Source organism: Nerophis lumbriciformis, linkage group LG35 (genome assembly GCF_033978685.3).
Source record: "Nerophis lumbriciformis linkage group LG35, RoL_Nlum_v2.1, whole genome shotgun sequence".
NCBI classification, from domain to species: Eukaryota; Metazoa; Chordata; class Actinopteri; order Syngnathiformes; family Syngnathidae; genus Nerophis; species Nerophis lumbriciformis.
In genome coordinates, this window is record NC_084582.2 from 18,518,225 (window position 1) to 18,540,056 (window position 21,832).

Sequence of the window (21,832 nt, forward strand, 5' to 3'; positions counted from 1 at the left end):
TGGCCACTGACCGGCATTGCACCAAAGGGTTGCTGCCACCTCTGAACAGTGCAAAAAATGCTAGATAAGGCAAAACACAATTATACAGGTAAAAGCCAGTAAATTAGAATATTTTGAAAAACTTGATTTATTTCAGTAATTGCATTCAAAAGGTGTAACTTGTACATTATATTTATTCATTGCACACAGACTGATGCATTCAAATGTTTATTTCATTTAATTTTGATGATTTGAAGTGGCAACAAATGAAAATCCAAAATTCCGTGTGTCACAAAATTAGAATATTACTTAAGGCTAATACAAAAAAGGGATTTTTAGAAATGTTAGCCAACTGAAAAGTATGAAAATGAAAAATATGAGCATGTACAATACTCAAGACTTGGTTGGAGCTCCTTTTGCCTCAATTACTGCGTTAATGCGGCGTGGCATGGAGTCGATGAGTTTCTGGCACTGCTCAGGTGTTATGAGAGCCCAGGTTGCTCTGATAGTGGCCTTCAACTCTTCTGCGTTTTTGGGTCTGGCATTCTGCATCTTCCTTTTCACAATACCCCACAGATTTTCTATGGGGCTAAGGTCAGGGGAGTTGGCGGGCCAATTTAGAAGAGAAATACCATGGTCCGTAAACCAGGCACGGGTAGATTTTGCGCTGTGTGCAGGCGCCAAGTCCTGTTGGAACTTGAAATCTCCATCTCCATAGAGCAGGTCAGCAGCAGGAAGCATGAAGTGCTCTAAAACTTGCTGGTAGACGGCTGCGTTGACCCTGGATCTCAGGAAACAGAGTGGACCGACACCAGCAGATGACATGGCACCCCAAACCATCACTGATGGTGGAAACTTTACACTAAACTTCAGGCAACGTGGATCCTGTGCCTCTCCTGTCTTCCTCCAGACTCTGGGACCTCGATTTCCAAAGGAAATGCAAAATTTGCATGGTTGGGTGATGGTTTGGGGTGCCATGTCATCTGCTGGTGTCGGTCCACTCTGTTTCCTGAGATCCAGGGTCAACGCAGCCGTCTACCAGCAAGTTTTAGAGCACTTCATGCTTCCTGCTGCTGACCTGCTCTATGGAGATGGAGATTTCAAGTTCCAACAGGACTTGGCGCCTGCACACAGCGCAAAATCTACCCGTGCCTGGTTTACGGACCATGGTATTTCTGTTCTAAATTGGCCCGCCAACTCCCCTGACCTTAGCCCCATAGAAAATCTGTGGGGTATTGTGAAAAGGAAGATGCAGAATGCCAGACCCAAAAACGCAGAAGAGTTGAAGGCCACTATCAGAGCAACCTGGGCTCTCATAACACCTGACACCAGCAGATGACATGGCACCCCAAACCATCACTGATGGTGGAAACTTTACACTAGACTTCAGGCAACGTGGATCCTGTCCCTCTCCTGTCTTCCTCCAGACTCTGGGACCTCGATTTCCAAAGGAAATGCAAAATTTGCATGGTTGGGTGATGGTTTGGGGTGCCATGTCATCTGCTGGTGTCGGTCCACTCTGTTTCCTGAGATCCAGGGTCAACGCAGCCGTCTACCAGCAAGTTTTAGAGCACTTCATGCTTCCTGCTGCTGACCTGCTCTATGGAGATGGAGATTTCAAGTTCCAACAGGACTTGGCGCCTGCACACAGCGCAAAATCTACCCGTGCCTGGTTTACGGACCATGGTATTTCTGTTCTAAATTGGCCCGCCAACTCCCCTGACCTTAGCCCCATAGAAAATCTGTGGGGTATTGTGAAAAGGAAGATGCAGAATGCCAGACCCAAAAACGCAGAAGAGTTGAAGGCCACTATCAGAGCAACCTGGGCTCTCATAACACCTGAGCAGTGCCAGAAACTCATCGACTCCATGCCACGCCGCATTAACGCAGTAATTGAGGCAAAAGGAGCTCCAACCAAGTCTTGAGTATTGTACATGCTCATATTTTTCATTTTCATACTTTTCAGTTGGCCAACTTTTCTAAAAATCCCTTTTTTGTATTAGCCTTAAGTAATATTCTAATTTTGTGACACACGGAATTTTGGATTTTCATTTGTTGCCACTTCAAATCATCAAAATTAAATGAAATAAACATTTGAATGCATCAGTCTGTGTGCAATGAATAAATATAATGTAAAAGTTACACCTTTTGAATGCAATTACTGAAATAAATCAAGTTTTTCAAAATATTCTAATTTACTGGCTTTTACCTGTATATATATATCCCCAGGTGCATGTCTTTGGAAGTGGGAGGAAGCCGGAGTACCCGGAGGGAACACACATATATATATATATATATATATATATATATATATATATATATATATATATATATATATATATATGTATATATATATATATATATATATATATATATATATATATATATATATATATATATATATATATATATATATATGTACTCCGGCTTCCTCCCACTTACAAATACATGCACCTTGGGATAGGTTGATTGGCAACACTAAATTGGCCCTAGTGTGTGAATGTGAGTGTGAATGTTGTCTGTCTATCTGTGTTGGCCCTGCGATGAGGTGGCGATTTGTCCAGGGTGTACCCCGCCTTCCGCCCAAATGCAGCTGAGATAGGCTCCAGCACCCCCCGCGACCTATATATATATATATATATATATATATATATATATATATAATACAGGCCAAATGTGTGAACACACCTTCTCCTCATTCAATGTGTTTTCTTTATTTTCATGACTATTTACATTGTAGATTGTCACTGAAGGCATCACAACTATGAATGAACACATGAGGAGTTACTATGTAACAAAAAAAGGTTAACAACTGAAAACATGTTTTATATTCTAGTTTCTTCAAAATAGCCACCCTTTGCTGTGATTACTGCTTTCCTCACTGTTGGTTTTCACTTCACAGGTGTGCTTGAAGCTCATCGAAAGAATGCCAAGAGTGTGCAATACTCCTCCTCCTCCTGCACTTTGCCGCTCACTGTTAAAGACAACAGATGCCTAACACGTACCACCTGTGAAATCTAATCACCTGCCAGCTGTGTCTTGCCGTCAGCACATGCCCCGCCTCTATCCGATGGTGCTCGTCCTCAGCACCATAGACAGCGGCGGTGACCTTTGCTCCTGCAAGCACGCTGGCCACACCTCCCTCCACACCCTCCTTTTTGGGACCACCCTAATTTTGATAGATTTCACCACCAGGGGTGCTAATGAGATCTCTATTTTTTGTTTTTGTAATTTGCTTAAGGCCGATGACAAACGAGTCACGGACCACAAATGACCCGTGTGCCGCACTTTGGGCAACCCAGCTGTAGAAGCTAACTGTTAATGGCCACTATAGTCTTCGTAGCGTAGTGTATTTTTCCTTCTTTGGTCCCATATGGGACGCGGGTTGTCTTACGTTAGCACCGGAAGTCGTAAAATCAGCTGTTTACCTGCTGGGTTTTTTCGGGGATGAATAGGGAAGTTCTTCTTTAGCTGTCGTCTTGTTTTATCATATATTGCTGCCTTTGCACCTGTCAATGTTTACTTTTGTATGCACATTAAATCAACAAAAAAATCCTAACTTTGGAGCAATGTTCACAGACTCTAGTATTTGGCTCTCTATTAGATGCAATGATTTCGGTCCTAACTTGGTCACCAGCCCTCATATGGAAGGCACTTTTTCTTGTGGATGTCTCAAGAAGGGTAGAAATACAAGAACACACACACACACACACACACACACACATACGCACAGTGTATAAATGTCAGAGAGGAGTAAAGTGCAAAGTATGATAGGTGTGTGTATTATTTGGAAGTACTTTGGTTCCCTCCCACACATGCATGGATACTAACCATGTGTGAATGATTATGTTTATGATATCTGTCCCGTGATTGGCTGACGACCAGTTTGGGCTGTACTGTATCCAAGTCAGCTGGGATAGGCTCCAGGACAAGATAGGCAGCAGAAAATGCATGAATGATTGTCATTCTTATTTTAGGGTTGCAGTTTAGATAAAGTCTCAAATATGATTTTATGGACAGTAAAAGTGGATTTCTCTCAAAGTTTGTTAACCAAAGTCTAAATGTGTGTTAGTGGCCACGTCTCCTTTGCTGAGATAATCTATGCACCTAAATATCGATACTTATGATACTTAAGTTCCTTTGCCACCAAAAGGCTGCATACTAACAAAGTCAAAGTTTGCGGGGGCCATATTGATATTGTTTTTATTTAAAAAAATGCTAAAAACAGATATTGTGTCAGCTTTGTATTATAGGTGACTCATTATATTATTTTTATTATTTAGAACATTCCAGCTTTCTCTCATTACATACCATTGTTTTCCCTCTTTTTTCTTACATTTGTACTGTTGTTTTTGGCCCCATGTAGTAATTGAATAATAATAATAATAGTACAGTTTCTTAACTGCATAACTGAGTCCGTCAAAAATTATATTACCGTAATGTTCAGTGACACATTTACCAGTGTTTATTATGGTTGTTGTAATTTTTCCAATTAATTAATAATTTAGTTTTTTGTTAATTTTATTAACTAACTGAACTTTGTTGATATTTTTATACAAACCCCGTTTCCATATGAGTTGGGAAATTGTGTTAGATGTAAATATAAACGGAATACAATGATTTGCAAATCCTTTTCAACCCATATTCAATTGAATGCACTACAAAGACAACATATTTGATGTTCAAACTCATAAACTTTATTTTTTTTTTTGCAAATAATAATTATCTTAGAATTTCATGGCTGCAACACGTGCCAAAGTAGTTGGGAAAGGGCATGTTCACCACTGTGTTACATCACCTTTTCTTTTAACAACACTCAATAAACGATTGGGAACTGAGGAAACTAATTGTTGAAGCTTTGAAAGTGGAATTCTTTCCCATTCTTGTTTTATGTAGAGCTTCAGTCGTTCAACAGTCTGGGGTCTCCGCTGTCGTATTTTACGCTTCATAATGCGCCACACATTTTTGATGGGAGACAGGTCTGGACTGCAGGCGGTCCAGGAAAGTACCCGCACTCTTTTTTTTACGAAGCCATGCTGTTGTAACACGTGCTGAATGTGGCTTGGCATTGTCTTGCTGAAATAAGCAGGGGCGTCCATGAAAAAGACGGCGCTTAGGTGGCAGCATATGTTGTTCCAAAACTCATCTCCATAGAGCTTTTCAACAGATGGAAGCACTTAGTGCACTAAAATCTCTAGAAGCGTCTGACTGGGGCTTTGGAAAAGAAGCACTGGACAGTTGCAGAGTGGTCCAGAGTCCTGTTTTCAGACGAAAGCAAGTTTTGTATTTCAGTTGGAAGTCAGGGCGCTAGAGTCTGGAGGAAGGCTGGAGAGGAGCAAAATCCAAGTTGCTTGAAATCCAGTGTGAAGTTCCCACAGTCAGCAATGGTTTGGGGAGCCATGTCAGCTGCTGGTGTTGGTCCACTGTGTTTCATCAAGTCCAGAGTCAATGCAGCTGTGTACCAAGAGATTTTAGAGCACATGCTCCCATCTGTTGAAAAGCTCTATGGAGATGATGATTTCATTATCCAGCATGATCTGGCACCTGCCCACAGTGCCAAAACCACCAGTAACTGGTGTACTGACCATGGCATTACTGTGCTCGATTGGCCTGCCAACCCCCCTGACCTGAACCCCATAGAGAATTTGTGGGGTATAGTGAAGAAGAAGCTGAAAGACACCAGACCCAATAATGCAAATGAGCTAAAGGCCGCTATTGAAGCATCCTGGGCATCCATAACACCTCAGCAATGCCACAGGCTGATTGCCTCCATGCCACGCCGCATTGATGCAGTAATCCGTGCAAAAGGATTCCCAACCAAGTACTGAGTGCATTAATTGACATTTTCAAATGTTTGATTTTGTTTTGCTGTTATAAATCTTTTTTTTTAACTTGGTCTGAGGAAATATTCACATTTTTTGAGATGGGATTTTTGAGTTTTCTTAAGCTGTATGCCATAATCAGCAATATTAAAATACAAGGCTTGCAATATTTCAGTTGATGTGTAATGAATCCAGATTGTATGCCATTTTTGTTTTTTTAGTTGCATTACAGAAAATAAAGGACTTTATCACAATATTCTAATTTTCTGAGACAGTCCTGTATATATATATATATATATATATATATATATATATATATACATATATACATATATATATATATATATACATATATACATATATATATACATATATATATACACATATATATATACATACATATATACATACATATATACGTACATATATATATATATATACGTACATATATACATACATATATATATACATACATATATATACATATATATGTATATATACATACATATATATATACATATATATGTATATATACATATATATGTATATAAACTGTATATAATATATACAATATATATACATATATATGTATATATACTGTATATACATACATACATATATATATGTATCAGTGACGTGCGGTGAGGTTGATGGCTGGTGAGGCACTGACTTCATCACAGTCAGATTTACAAACATATGAACCCTAAAGAGTATCTTATTCACCATTTGATTGGCAGCAGTTAACAGGTTATGTTTAAAAGCTCATACCAGCATTCTTCCCTGCTTGGCACTCAGCATCAAGGGTTGGAATTGGGGTTAAATCACCAAAAATTATTCCCGGGCGCGGCGCCGCTGCTGCCCACTGCTCCCCTCACCTCTCAGGGGGTGATTAAGGGATGGGTCGAATGCAGAGGACAAATTTCACCACACCTAGTGTGTGTGTGACAATCATTGGTACTTTATATATATATATAATATATCCATCCATTTTCTACCGCTTGTCCCGTACACACATATATATATCCATCCATTTTCTACCGCTTGTCCCGTACACACGTGTGTGTGTGTGTGTATATATATATATACATATATATATATATATATATACACACACACACACATATATATGTATATACATACACATTTCTTTGAGACTCTCCAATCAATTTGGTTAGACATGTAGTTTATTTTTTTTAGATATAATCAAAATATGCATTTTATTTTTTTAGACTCTCCAATCAATTAGGTTTGACATTTAGTTTGTTACTTTTTAGATATAATCAAAATATGCAACATAGAAATACATGCATGATTGAACTGGCAGCTGGTTGCATCAGCTCTGTCCTTTGTGTTCTTTAATGGTTCGCTCCTTTTCACCTTATTTGTTGTGTACTTCTTAAATGTGAAATGCAACCACGTAATTTCCACATTGTGGGATAAATAAAGTGTGTCCTATTTTATCCTAATTGTGTGTGCACATGTATAAACAATCAAGCAAACATGTTTGATGATCAAATAGTACGATTTATTGCTGAAACAAAATTTACATCACACAGATAACTAAAAGTTGATTTCTTTCCCCCTCTGCGATAGCGTGGATTGATTATTTACCACCTATTTAAACACAAAATAGCTGCTTGAGTAAGAAATTAAATCTTAAATATATCCTGTATTCAGTACCTAATAAATGTATGATAATATTAGTGCTTATTATATATATCCCATTACCAGTTAATTTAAGCAATCCTAAACACATCAAATAAAATCTATGGTAAAAGTCTGAAACGAAAATGGGCAAAGTAATTAGTGTTTCTGCACTGTTAACCTATAAACAAATGTCATCTTTGAATAATATACTTTTGATCGGATTTTAATGTGATGACGCGACATTCCTTTTTTAGTCTGACATACAATATAGTCCTGTGTAATCTTACAGCCTATCTACACTTAATATTAAAATACAATTTGAGAGAGAAAAGCAGTAGGGAAAAGCTGGATTGTCAAATGTCAGTCCATCTTAAGCAATATAAGTTTTGACCTTTTGTGAAATGGCCCCACAACAGATTGGACACTTGTTGAGTGCCTGCGAACATTTCTCACAAGTGGCCAGATGACCACACGGGATAAAGACAACGCTAGTATCTCTGTCCATACACACTTTGCACTGTTTCTCCCTCTGCAGCTTCCTTAGTGTCTCCAGTGGATCCTCATCTGAAAAGTAAAAACAACAAATAATGTTGGATTTCTCTATTCAAATGCCATGTTTGTACTTGACTTTGTAATAGTGGCACTGTTTTTGTCAGACTAGAAGAAAATATAGTTATGTTGCACTATTTATGCGCTATTGCCGTTTTTACTTAACTTCAATGATGCTGCTAAAGAGAGACTATCAAATGTATTGGTTGTTTTACCCCTATCACAGCATCGCCACAACAGGATATTACTGTTACTGTGACCCATCTATTGCATTGTGTATCCTATCATGAGGTAGTCTGAGATTTTCAGCCCTAATCCATAGTCTCAATACCAAGTTTCTTTACGTTTGCTGTTGTGTTGTTCATACTGTTTCATTGTTGACATGATCTTTAGAGGAATATCAATGTAAATTTGATAAGGCATGTGAAAAAACACATGTGATTAATGAAATATTCCATAAAAAGGTATAAATGCAGATCACCCATTTTATTTAGACCGCACATGCTTTCAATTTTGCAAGCAAACAGGCACTGCGATTAATCGAGATTTATCAAAATTCCAAAGTGTTATTAATCTGATTTTGAAAATGTCTTAAACAGTAGTTTATAAATATAGGGAATACATTGTTGGACACAGGAGGGCTTTTAGGTGGTGGAGGAAGGGTATCCAAAGGATGATAAATATCAGATCAATATGAGGAGTTATGAGGTCATACTCCGGGTGGATGAGATCCGCCCGGAGTTCCTTAAGGCTCTGAATGCTGTGGGGCTGTCTTGGTTGACAAGACTCTGCAGCATCGCGTGGACATCGGGGGCAGTGCCTCTGGATTGGCAGACCAGGGTGGTGGTTCCTCTCTTTAAAAAGGGGAACCGGAGGGTGTATTCTAACTATCGTGGGATCACACTCCTCAGCCTTCCCGGTAAGGTCTATTCAGGTGTACTGGAGAGGAGGCTACGCCGGATAGTCGAACCTCGGATTCAGGAGGAACAGTGTGGTTTTCGTCCTGGTCGTGGAACTGTGGACCAGCTTTATACTCTCGGCAGGGTCCTTGAGGGTGCATGGGAGTTTGCCCAACCAGTCTACATGTGCTTTGTGGACTTGGAGAAGGCATTCGACCGTGTCCCTCGGGAAGTCCTGTGGGGAGTGCTCAGAGAGTATGGGGTTTCGGACTGTCTGATTGTGGCGGTCCGCTCCCTGTATGATCAGTGTCAGAGCTTGGTTCGCATTGCCGGCAGTAAGTCGGACACGTTTCCGGTGAGGGTTGGACTCCGCCAGGGCTGCCCTTTGTCACCGATTCTGTTCATAACTTTTATGGACAGAATTTCTAGGCGCAGTCAAGGCGTTGAGGGGATCTGGTTTGGTGGCTGCAGGATTAGGTCTCTGCTTTTTGCAGATGATGTGGTCCTGATGGCTTCATCTGGCCAGGATCTTCGGCTCTCACTGGATCGGTTCGCAGCTGAGTGTGAAGCGACTGGGATGAGAATCAGCACCTCCAAGTCCGAGTCCATGGTTCTCGCCCGGAAAAGGGTGGAGTGCCATCTCCGGGTTGGGGAGGAGATCTTGCCCCAAGTGGAGGAGTTCAAGTACCTCGGAGTCTTGTTCACGAGTGAGGGAAGAGTGGATCGTGAGATCGACAGGCGGATCGGTGCGGCGTCTTCAGTAATGCGGACGTTGTATCGATCCGTTGTGGTGAAGAAGGAGCTGAGCCGGAAGGCAAAGCTCTCAATTTACCGGTCGATCTACGTTCCCATCCTCACCTATGGTCATGAGCTTTGGGTTATGACCGAAAGGACAAGATCACGGGTACAAGCGGTCGAAATTAGTTTCCTCCGCCGGGTGGCGGGGCTCTCCCTTAGAGATAGGGTGAGAAGCTCTGTCATCCGGGGGGAGCTCAAAGTAAAGCCGCTGCTCCTCCACATCGAGAGGAGCCAGATGAGGTGGTTCGGGCATCTGGTCAGGATACCACCCGAGCGCCTCCCTAGGGAGGTGTTTAGGGCACGTCCGACTGGTAGGAGGCCACGAGGAAGACCCAGGACACGTTGGGAAGACTATGTCTCCCGGCTGGCCTGGGAACGCCTCGGGATCCGCCGGGAGGAGCTGGACGAAGTGGCTGGGGAGAGGGAAGTCTGGGCTTCCCTGCTTAGGCTGCTGCCCCCGCGACCCGACCTCGGATAAGCGGAAGAAGATGGATGGATGGATGAGGTCATACAATAAATCCGATAACAAAAATAAAACACACTCTAATGAGGCGAGATTACTCTAACTGTGCTGGAGGTGGGTAAGGGTGAGCGAATCAAGCGCTCCTCTCCTCTTAAGTACTGTGCTGTAAGCCTCCTCTGAGCTTGTTGCAAACAAACATGGCATCAATCATGTGGGCCCTCTTCACTGTTTCAGAGGAATTATTTTCACCAAATGTTATGCAAAAATTCCCCAAGGAGGGACAAAAACATTGAGCTTCAACAAATCTTGTCAGCCACCTGAAGAAACGCCAGCATCACTACAACAGTGTTTTGAAAGCCTACCAAGATGCCTGCTGCTAAAGAATCTGCCCCAAAGACAGCCACAAAGAAAGGCAGGAACTTGTTATCACAACAGCGTTTGAAAAGTGCAAAAAGTTTACCAGTGACGACCTAAAGGCTAAAGTGATCTATTTTTTCATCATGGAAATGATGGCGCTGTATAACCAGCCCTTTACCATAATTGAATATATCGTCAGGACAAATCTATGGTTTGTCAAATCCATATTTAAATGAGTATTTCTTACTTCCATATGTGCACAAACTACAGTTGAATCTAAATAAAAAAATAATAGATATTTTAAATAAGTTATCGGTTTTGAAAAGCAGGAAGTTTTTGGTATTGGTATTGGCTTTAAAACAAAAATGGTGCGCATGCCCAATTACATGAGAGCAAATAGTAGTTTTTGCTCTTCTTTACATATTTAAAACATGGACATAGCGCAGGCACCAGGACGCTACGCCTCACCTCTTGAAAATGGTAATGATCCTTCCACAGGTTCACATGAAAAAACTTTGTGACAACTTTTACTTCCTAGATTTAGTCAAGTTTAAAGTCTTCTTAGCGCTGCGCCAAAGCCGAGGTCCTCAAACTGTGGTTTAGCCTTTATTTGAGTTGGAAAACATTGCAAATGAGATCTTTCACTTTAATGAAAGACAGCATGGCATGCCTTTCATAAGTACCTTTTAATTACCTTTACAATATTCACATATACTCTATGTGTTACAGCACTTCCACGTGACATTACTTACGCTTAAATCTAACAGATTAGATAGATAGATAGTACTTTATTAGATTCGACAATAATGATCTTGATGACAGCCGTGATTAAAATGATCATCAACACACTTAAATCTAACAGATTAGATTCAACTATGACAATCTTGATGACAGCCGTGATTAAAATTATAATCAACAAATCAGTGGCAAAATAATGAAATCATTAAAACAAAATCTTGAAAAATGTTCACCTCAAAAAGTATAGTATCTGTATCAGTATTGTTTTGTTAAGGTATATTATGAACATGTTGGTTTGCTTCACATGGTTCTGTTTGAAGAAAATGTTTTTGTAGTCCCTTCTTCAGCTACCTACAGTAATGGTGGTTATCTTCTATCTAAGATACTCATTATTTGACAATCACTGTGTTGCTGTTATTGTAACATGTCCACCCTCATTACCTCCACCCGGAGGTATATGTCATTGATGGGGTTTGTCTGTCTGTCAGTCGGTCGGTAAAGTGACTCAAAAAGTAGATTTTAGTCAAATATTCAGGACTTGTCTGAGATGGGGTAAGGAACAAGGAATAAGCTTTTGGGGGTGATCTGACTCATTTTTCATGTTACCTTACGTTCACGTTACGAGGCTCAGCTTCTCTGTCTGTGTACAATTTAATTTTCCTGAGGGAACTCTCCTGAAGAAATCAATAAAGTACTATCTATCTATGCTAGCGGCCCCGTCTCCACCCACAGAGACAAAGACAATGGATGAATGACAAAATGGTTCGCTCCATTTATTTCAGCAACATAACAGTTGAAGTTGGAAGTTATCCAGAAAAGTCAAAAATTGGATTAAAAAAAACAAGTGATTGAACTACGGCTGCACGATTTTGAGAAAAAACCTCATTGCGATTTTTCTTTCTAAAATTGGGATTGAGATTCGATTTTTATATTTTATACATAAAAATGCATAAAACTGCTAAAACAACAAGTGAAAGACGACATGTTAATTTTAGACTGAACATATTTTTGTCTCCTGGTGCCACACATTAGAACACTATCCCATTTATTACCCAGAGCTTTTGCCTACGCCATGCTCTTTAACTGAAGAAATAATCAATAAAAAACTATACCGTGTTTATAATGTAATGTAATCAAAATATGTAATAATAATGCAAGTAAACATTAAAATTATATACATTTTTATTTCTCATTACTGTAGAATTGTTTGTCATTGTACTGTCTTTGGAAAGTAAATAACTTTGTTATCCTAAATAAAAAAATTAAATGGACTCATTTCTGTAAGCAAAAATTCAACCTAAAAAGATATTAAACATCTTAAAGTGCATTTTTGTTCCCAGTTGAAAAAATGACTTTGGACGTAGTCTTTTTGTTTATAGTCGTCATCTGATCACAGCATTTTTGCCTGTTCGTCCGTGTTGATGGGCTCATATTGCCCATCCGATTTGAAGCTGAAATATTCCCACAATTGGAAAATCGGCTTTATAATCTTATTTTTACCTCCTAATGTGTGTTACTTTGCAACACTTCTCACTGGGGTGTCACAAAGCCCTCTGTACTGTGACTGTGTAGGCGGGGACGCCCCGCACTAGTGTCTGCTGAGACAAAGATTGTAAATGTCTGAAAAGAGGGTCACTCTGTTCAGCTATTTCTACTCTTAGATAAACACACTGAGGTGCTGAGAGCGATACACAAAGTAAGACCTCTTTCTTCCTGTTTGAAGCGACAGACGAACAAACGTGAGGCTGAACAATTTTAATTGACAATCATGACTGTTACTCAAATGCCGGTGACGACGGAGAAAGAAAAAAACCACCTCAGCCTCTTGTGGTTATCTACTGCACTAAATAAAACCTCAAGGTCGATTCGATTTCTATTCATTGTGCAACCATAGATTACATTTTGGGGGAGATTTGAATCCCTTGATTTTTCAAAAGGATTTTTAGGCAATAGGGCCTGGCAAAAGTATTTGCTCTCCGAATGCTTTTCTAGTTTCTACTGTGAGTAACCCGCTGTCTAAAAGAACATTTAGATTGACAAACAATGTAAAAAAAAAAACACTCCATAAATGTATTTTACCATTTTGGTCAGCTGTCAATCCATTCTGATGACTTGATGTCTGAAAGCACATGTGTTTATAGTTAAAAACAAAAACAAAAAAATGCACAATTCTGCACATCTCAGAAAAGAAATCTGCACATCTTACAAAGAGAGGAGTTGGATAAAGAACACATTTTCAATTGATCTGCTTCTTTACCCTGCTAGTATCCTTTCACTGAGTTTGCTGTAACAAGTCCCGATATACATCTGCATTTTATTAAATCAGAATATCATGCAAATATTTAATTCTAAGAGTTCAATTCAGACAAAGAGAGCAATGAAAAACTCAGGACATTATTCACTTGTTAACAGCATAAACCATTCGTTTACTATAGTAAACTTTTTCTTTACCATGTTTCACATTTTGTGACACCATACATTTAGTGTTTAAATGAGCTTTTAAACTATTACCATACATGTTATTTAAAAAAATACATTCTTGAAATACTTCACTCTGTGTCGTCAATGTATAGTTTATAGGATTTTCACTTTTTGAATAACTACTGAAATACAATTCCCTTCTAAAAATATTCTAATTGATTGAGATGCACCAGTATTAGGAATGAATATTGCTACATTTTAACTGATACAAGTACACAATCAGTACTTTAAAAACGGTGCAGGCGTGTAAATGAAAATGAAAAACAATTTTTTTTTTGGTATTTATGAAATTTTTTGACATTCAAATTGAACATACTAGTAATGTAAATACTTCAATGATATACATAAAATAGTTAATACATTAAAAATAAGGAATAAAATCCACAACAACTTATTTTACTGCATAATTATTGCAGTAAAATGTGCAAAAAAATTATTGCTTTTGTTGTAATGTTGATGCTCATAAATCCGAGGTTTTGTGAATGTAACCTCTCTTGTTATGACTGTCGTTGGTGTATAAGGAGGCAGTTGCAGTTTAATAAAGATGTGACATTCGCAAACGAGTCTTTTGGATGACTCTTTCAAGTGGATGGCTCTTTCAAGTGAACAATGAGAACCGATTCGCAGTTGTAATTTGTTGGTTTGAGAGTCGTTCTTTATACAAATTGCCCATGCTGCCCTCTAAGAATTAGAATGAGAATAAGAATCAGAATTAAAAGCTTTATTGGCTTTATTTATTGAAGAAGTAATGACATCAATGAGTTAGTCGTCCCAGAAGGCTCTATTAATGTGAAAGTTATCATGCGCATGTGCTCATGCAGGCAGTTACAAACCTACTTGAGCCTTTTAGCTGCTGTATTCGCAATTAGAAAAATATATTAGCAACTGGCAAAGAAAACAAAATGAACAAAAGTCAAAGGAAACGTAGCGTTTGGATGCACTTCTATGCAATAAGCGGGGGTGATGACAAGCAAGGTAAAGCGTTACATAGTGACGTCACTGTCAAAAAAGGGATAAGGAACCATCTTGTGGAATGTTTACAATGGAAAACAAAAATCCCAATTAGATTATCAATATTTCAAAATAATTCTCTCCTATAGTGTCTATATTGGTGTAATGTATACATTTTGATTTATTGACAAAACTTTTTATCTTATTACGGCCACGAGTGATTGTTTCCTTGATGAAAAAAACGTACTTTAAAAAAATATATACAAGAAGAGCCAGTCATTTCAACAGCTCTTTTAAACGAATGGCTCCATAAAATCAGGATATCTTCAAAGAGCCATAAATCCCATCTCTAAAGTTTAGCTATTTATATTGAGGGCTGCTGTTGTGGCATATCAAAGTTGGCAATAAAATTAAAGAAACAAAACCGCCAGGCTGTGTGCTTCTGTCAGGACGCTACATGACTTACAAGATGTTACTTGTACAATATCACTGCCAAGCTCTTGTTGCATTCATTTAGCACCGAAATTGAAGCACTGATCGCTACTTGTGTTTTCTGTATGTTTACTACCGTTTACGATGGCATCGGCGCCATTATGGTATATATATCCAGGGGCGCCGCTAGGGATTTTGGGCCCCATGAAAATAATCTTTACAGGGCCCCCAACACAGTGTCATTATTTTTTCTGTATTATAATTTCATCATCATTAGGGGCCTCTCTGGGCCCCCCTCCATCATGGGCCCCTAGAATCCGTCTCCTTTACCCCCCCTTTTCGGCGCCCTTGTATATATCCATCCCTAACCAGTACTTTTTTTTATAAAATACTATAATTGCACAAACTTTGGCGATTCATTTTTAATGTTAATTGTGTTTTTGACCGAATATTATTAGTAGTGAAAATAAAAAAGTACTGTTGTCTTACTGCTCTGTTTCGTTGGGGATCTTGCAGCTGGATGCTGTTGATAAATTCTTGTCCTTTTTCTTCCAGCAAGAAACTGCATCTAGAATAAAAATAATGTTGTTAACGCCAAGGAAAGGATAAATTGTCATGTGTCGGGATTATTAATAATTCTGCTGTTACCCAGGGTAGTTTTTGGCGTGTTCTTCCCATGGGTCTTCATCAGGCTGCCAGCCTTTTAACCCTCCACCACAACAAAAACACAACACCCTGTCTCCTGCCCCTGCACACACAGCATGTAAGACATTTAGGCACTCATTCAAAATACTGTGATATTAAAATGTAATACAATGATCTACCCATGCTGTAGAAGCCAGCCCTTGCAAGCCTTGCATGATCTACAGGGTGCTGGATCTCTGCAAAGCTAGACAGCCTCTCTTCAAAACTCGCCATGAGCCCACGAGTGTTCACTTGTGGTCGACTACCACTGCGGGTATCCTCTGCCATACCTTCCTGGCATGGGATGTTACCCACATCATGGCCAAGGATGAAGAAGCAGTAGGGGAAATGCTTGGTGTGTTCTCCCCAGGGCGTGTCCCCCGTTTCCCAGCCGCCCAGCATGCCCCCGCAGCAAAAACACTGCACACGGTCGCCCTGGTTCAAGTAGTAGAGGCCGGCTTCAGCTAGGTCTCTAGGTATCACGGGAGAAGACGATGGCCAAGTTGAGAACGTCTGACGCCTGGCCTCCTCTCTCCGCATGTGAGGGACCATTGGGTAGGTGGTCTCGTCAACAACCTCGCCTGTCCTTAATCGATACTCCATATCTTCTGCCTCTTCGTTGTACCTTGATGTGCTGTAATCAGTGCGATGGGTGCAGCTGAGGAACTTGCATGATGGAGAAACCTATAAAACAGAGAAAATATGTTAAAGCGTAAGCTGAGAAGAACTGTGTCTCACAATTCTGTTACCTCCTTATGCCTCTCGACAGGTGTGTCTCCCTTGCACCAGTTTTCCACCGTCGTCTCACAGCTGAAACAGCGGACACGGTCGGCATGGCCGGTGAAGTAGAAGCCGGCCCGGGCCAGTCTCTCTGCTGGCACCTGCGTGGCCACACTGGATCCATGGAATGACCCCAGGCGGTTGTCCATCAGGGAGAAGTCAGCGGCGCGGTCTGTTTCCAATTCGCTGTCTTCTCTGAAGTCGGACATGATGGCAGCTGGCGGGAGATTGCGGAGTCAACTGAAGGAAAGAATTAAGAAAGGTTAGAAAACTGGTCCACAAAAAACACATGTTAGGTTAACCAGAGACTCTATAAATTGTATATAGATGTGTACCAGACAGGTGACACAACTAGTATGTATAAGCGTCAATAGTTACGTCAGAACTTGATGCTGCCCATGAGCTTTGTTGACTGTATCCAAGTATTAAAAATGTTGCTTCTATTTACAGTACCTGTCAATAAATTTTAAAATACATAATTCTAACCCAAACAATGAGCAACTGTGTTTATCCAGCCATCCATTTTCTACCGCTTGTCTCTTACGGGGTCGCTGGAGCCTATCTCAGCTGCACACGGGCGGTAGGCGGTGTACACTCTGGACAAGTCGCCACCTCATTGCAGGGTCAACACAGTTAAACAGACAACATTCACACTCACATTCACACACTAGGGCCAATTTAGTGTTGCCAATCAACCTATCCCCAGGTGCATGTCTTTGGAGGAAGACGGAGTACCCGGATGGAACCCACGCAGTCACAAGGAGAACATGCAAACTCCACACAGAAAGATCCAGAGCCCAAGATCGAACCCTAAACCTTCTTATTGTGAGGCACACGTACTAACCCCTGTTCCACCGTGCTGCCCAACTGTGTTTAAATTTGCAGTAAATATACGACAGATACCGAAGGTAAAATTGATTTAAAGTAAGCTTATGTGTGCAGTCTATTGTTGTTAAGAAGTTGTCACACGGAGGTGTTTGTACATGACATACAAAGTATTGTATGTGGGATGGGCATGGGCGAGGCAGAGTTTCAGTACACACAGCAGATTCATTTATAATTGACTGGATTCTTTAGCTATCTAGGAACACATCATGTCAACAATAATCAACTAAACAAAATAATATATATAATAACAGAATAATGGAGACCTATTGCAGTTGTAGCTTGGAGATTTTTTTTAAGAAATAAAAACAAGAAATTAGCTCTGCTTGGTTACAGACTACTAGACTTTTGCATAGTTAATCACTGGATACAACGCAGACACTTATCACTGCGTAAAATATTAGTAGTTAATAGAAAATTAATGGATGGACATTATTTCTTTGTCTATGTCCTGCATTATTTACACATTAAAAGTATGTGTGTTTGTTTTCATGATTTGCCTTTGCATATTTCCTATTTTATAAAGAAAATTATATATTAAACCCAGCCCAAGAAGTGAAGAAAATATCAATACTCGAATTGAATATGCTCGGTTTCTTCCTCCTCCTTTTCGAACACATGATATGTTAAATTGTGCAAGGGTGAATCACAAGCACGTTTGAAACAAACAAGTACAATCGATTAACAAGTGATCTTTGCACTTTCGTTGTATAAGAACTGATATGCGAGCTAAATTAAAGTTTGTGTAGATTGCGTTAGGGTTATTATAGTTGACATTAAACGCTTCAATGTGTGGAACTTGAAAGCTACACACAGCATGTGTTTCACTATACAGTCTAATCTGATTGAAATAACACGAAGCGACTTTTGGTATAAGTAACCAAAACTACTCCCCTGTAAAGAGTTACACAATAAATGGTTGTTAAACATACAATCAGACATAAGGTCGTGTTTCTGAGCAGAACAGAGCTGTAAATATACCGGAAGGGCGAAGAAAGGAACGAAATGACATTCACCTTATCGGCTTCGAGCTAACTGAAACCATTCAGCTCGTTTAGCTATACTACATATTGTTTAGTATCACCGCTAAATGTTAAATACTTTTTCTTTTACCTTTAATGGTCCAGTACTTGACGCATTACATCCACAACTTTAAAGCTAGTAAGCCAGCACGCAGTGACATTAAAATAGGTGTTTCCTCTGACGTTTCTTTAGCCCGGAAGTGGGTGATTGTGCGCAGTGAGGTCTGCGCATAACCACGTGACCTCTTGAAAGAGCGAAAACGTAATAAAGACAACAGAAACTAAACTGTCGTTTTTAAAGGGGAACATTATCACAATTTCAGAATTGTTGAAACCATTAAAAATCAGTTCCCAGTGGCTTATTATATTTTTCGAAGTTTTTTTCAAAATTTTACCCATCACGCAATATCCCTAAAAAAAAGCTTCAAAGTGCCTGATTTTAACCATCGTTATAAACACCCGTCCATTTTCCTGTGACGTCACATAGTGAAGCCAACACAAACAAACATGGCGGATAGAACAGCAAGCTATAGCGACATTAGCTCGGATTCAGACTCGGATTTCAGCGGCTTAAGCGATTTAACAGATTACGAATGTATTGAAACGGATGGTTGTAGTGTGGAGGCAGGTAGCGAAAACAAAATTGAAGAAGAAACTGAAGCTATTGAGCCATATCGGTTTGAACCGTATGCAAGCGAAACCGACGAAAACGACACGACAGCCAGCGACACGGGAGAAAGCGAGGACGAATTCGGCGATCGCCTTCTAACCAACGATTGGTATGTGTTTGTTTGGCATTAAAGGAAACTAACAACTATGAACTAGGTCTACAGCATATGAAATACATTTGGCAACAACATGCACTTTGAGAGTGCAGACAGCCCAATTTTCATCAATCAATATATTCTGTAGACATACCCTCATCCGTGCTCTTTTCCTGAAAGCTGATCTGTCCAGTTTTGGAGTTGATGTCAGCAGGCCGGGGAAGCTAGGGTCGATACAGGGTTTAGCTCGCTCGTCTGCGGGAACAAACTGCCGCCATTGCTTGCCGTGCTACCGAGGTCCTTTGTCCCTGAATTGCTCACACACTCCGGCAGATTCAATGGGGGTCTGGCGGCAGATTTCTTTGACTTTATCGTTGGAAATGCATCTGCTTTGAGTGTCGCAGGATATCCACACATTCTTGCCATCTCTGTCGTAGCATAGCTTTCTTCGGTAAAGTGTGCGGAACAAACGTCCAATTTCTTGCCACTTTCGCATCTTTGGGCCACTGGTGCAACTTGAATCCGTCCCTGTTCGTGTTGTTACACCCTCCGACAACACACCGACGAGGCATGATGTCTCCAAGATACAGAAAACAGTTGAAAAAACGGAAAATAACAGAGCTGATTTGACTCGGTGTTTGAGAAAATGGCGGATTGCTTCCCGATGTGACGTCACAACGTGACGTCATCGCTCCGAGAGCGAATATTAGAAAGGCGTTTAATTCGCCAAAATTTACCCATTTAGAGTTCGGAAATCGGTTAAAAAAATATATGGTCTTTTTTCTGCAACATCAAGGTATATATTGACGCTTACATAGGTCTGGTGATAATGTTCCCCTTTAACGGCTTTGAAACGAAACAAGAGCATGGCCATGTTGTTGAAAATGTATTTATGTTTTGCTAACCCTTTAACTGTTACTTATTAACATTTATTTTGAAACGCTTTTTCATGTCTCATTTTACCATAACAAAGGCGATAATAAAGCCTGCAACAAAATAGCACTGTATAATCAGAATTATTGGCCAAGTATGTTAACACACAATGAATTCGACTTGGTTCAATGCAAGAAACAAAGAAAATTGCAACCACTAAAAGAGAAGCGAGCACAGTACAGTGGAGGCCATCCGCGGCACTAAGTTAGTATTGCGGATGAAGAGACAGGGCTGCGGAGCTGGCGCTGAGCGTCGGGAGGGACAAGCTTCACAGTGTCTTGGCTGAATGAGCAGGTATCGGACACCTCGGTCTCCTTGGATGTATCCTCGCTCATCCATGCAGACTGGACACTGGCCGAGAGTTGGTGGGCGGCCGAGGGTGGAGTCAGCTCTCTTGGTTGCTTTGTTGGGTCTGCTCCTGTCTCTGGTCATGTGTTGTTGTTTTTCTCACCCACCCTGGCCCCCCTTCCCAGCGTTTACCTGTTTCTCACCTTTTTTGTAAGGGGCGCCGGAAGTTGGCAAACCCGTCAGCGATCCTGTTCTGTCTTCCTGTAATGTTTGTCTGATCTTGAATGGGATTGTGCTGAAAATCTTAATGTCCCCTCGGGGATTATTAACGTATTTCGGATTCTGATTGTTCAGGAGAGACGTTTTCAGCTATACATTGCAAAACTACTATCCAGTTATTTTTAATGTCATGCTAGTTAAAGAACCTCTACGGTGGACAGGCGGCTCGGAACCAAATATTTTGTAATATCAACACCAAGGATACTGGATAGTATCACTATTGATTCGACACAAGCAATATAAGTTCAAAATGTTTTAGTACAGGCCTATGTTTATTTGGTTGAATATCAATATCAATATTTACCATGAATTGTCGATCTACGTTCCCATCCTCACCTATGGTCATGAGCTTTGGGTTATGACCGAAAGGACAAGATCACGGGTACAAGCGGCCGAATTGAGTTTCCTCCGCCGAGTAGCGGGGCTCTCCCTTAGAGATAGGGTGAGAAGCTCTGTCATTCGGGGGGAGCTCAAAGTAAAGCCGCTGCTCCTCCACATCGAGAGGAGCCAGATGAGGTGGTTCGGGCATCTGGTCAGGATGCCACCCGAACGCCTCCCTAGGAAGGTGTTTCGGGCACGTCCGACCGGTAGGAGGCCACGGGGAAGACCCAGGACACGCTGAGAAGACTATCTCTCCCGGCTGGCCTGGGAACGCCTCGGGATCCCCCGGGAGGAGCTGGACGAAGTGGCTGGGGAGAGGGAAGTCTGGGCTTCCCTGCTTAAGCTGCTGCCCCCGCGACCCGACCTCGGATAAGCGGAAGAAGATGGATGGATGGATGGATGGATGATTAACGTGTACCCCGACTTAAACAAGTTGAAAAACTTATTCGGGTGTTACCATTTAGTGGTCAATTGTACGCAATATGTACTGTACTGTGCAATCTACTAATAAAAGTTTCAATCAATCAATCAAAGCTTTCTTGTTCATTTTGTTGCATCGTTCATACTGTCGTAGTGTTTACAAACTCAGCACTGTTTGATCCTACTTATTTTCTGACACATGGAATAATAATATAATTCACGAGAACAATTAATTGTCTTATTATATTGTCTTTGTAATGTTATATTTTTCACAAATAAG

The 21,832-nt window shown here is 40.5% G+C and overlaps 1 protein-coding gene across 1 annotated transcript; it reads right to left on the minus strand.

The window, feature by feature from the left end:
- Positions 1 to 7,304: 7,304 nt before the first annotated feature.
- xiap (X-linked inhibitor of apoptosis) lies at positions 7,305 to 18,724 on the minus strand. Its single transcript, XM_061927720.1, has 7 exons — positions 18,579 to 18,724; positions 16,550 to 16,820; positions 15,941 to 16,484; positions 15,765 to 15,864; positions 15,606 to 15,684; positions 13,332 to 13,371; positions 7,305 to 8,012 (listed from the first exon to the last, which is right to left on the minus strand). The coding sequence occupies exons 2-7, from the start codon at positions 16,787 to 16,789 to the stop codon at positions 7,819 to 7,821; spliced, it is 1,197 nt and encodes a 398-aa protein (XP_061783704.1). The 5' UTR covers positions 16,790 to 16,820; positions 18,579 to 18,724; the 3' UTR covers positions 7,305 to 7,818.
- Between the last annotated feature and the right edge of the window lie 3,108 nt (positions 18,725 to 21,832).

What these genes read in the sequence shown, in the direction of transcription:
- xiap (XM_061927720.1), bottom strand. Translation starts at nt 16,789, where the DNA reads ATGTCCGACTTCAGAGAAGACAGCGAATTGGAAACAGACCGCGCCGCT. An exon ending in GGCTGGCTTCTACAGCATGG is followed by an intron (nt 15,865 to 15,940) that starts GTAGATCATTGT and finishes CTGTGTGTGCAG; the next exon opens with GGGCAGGAGACAGGGTGTTG. An exon ending in CACGCCAAAAACTACCCTGG is followed by an intron (nt 15,685 to 15,764) that starts GTAACAGCAGAA and finishes TTTTTATTCTAG; the next exon opens with ATGCAGTTTCTTGCTGGAAG.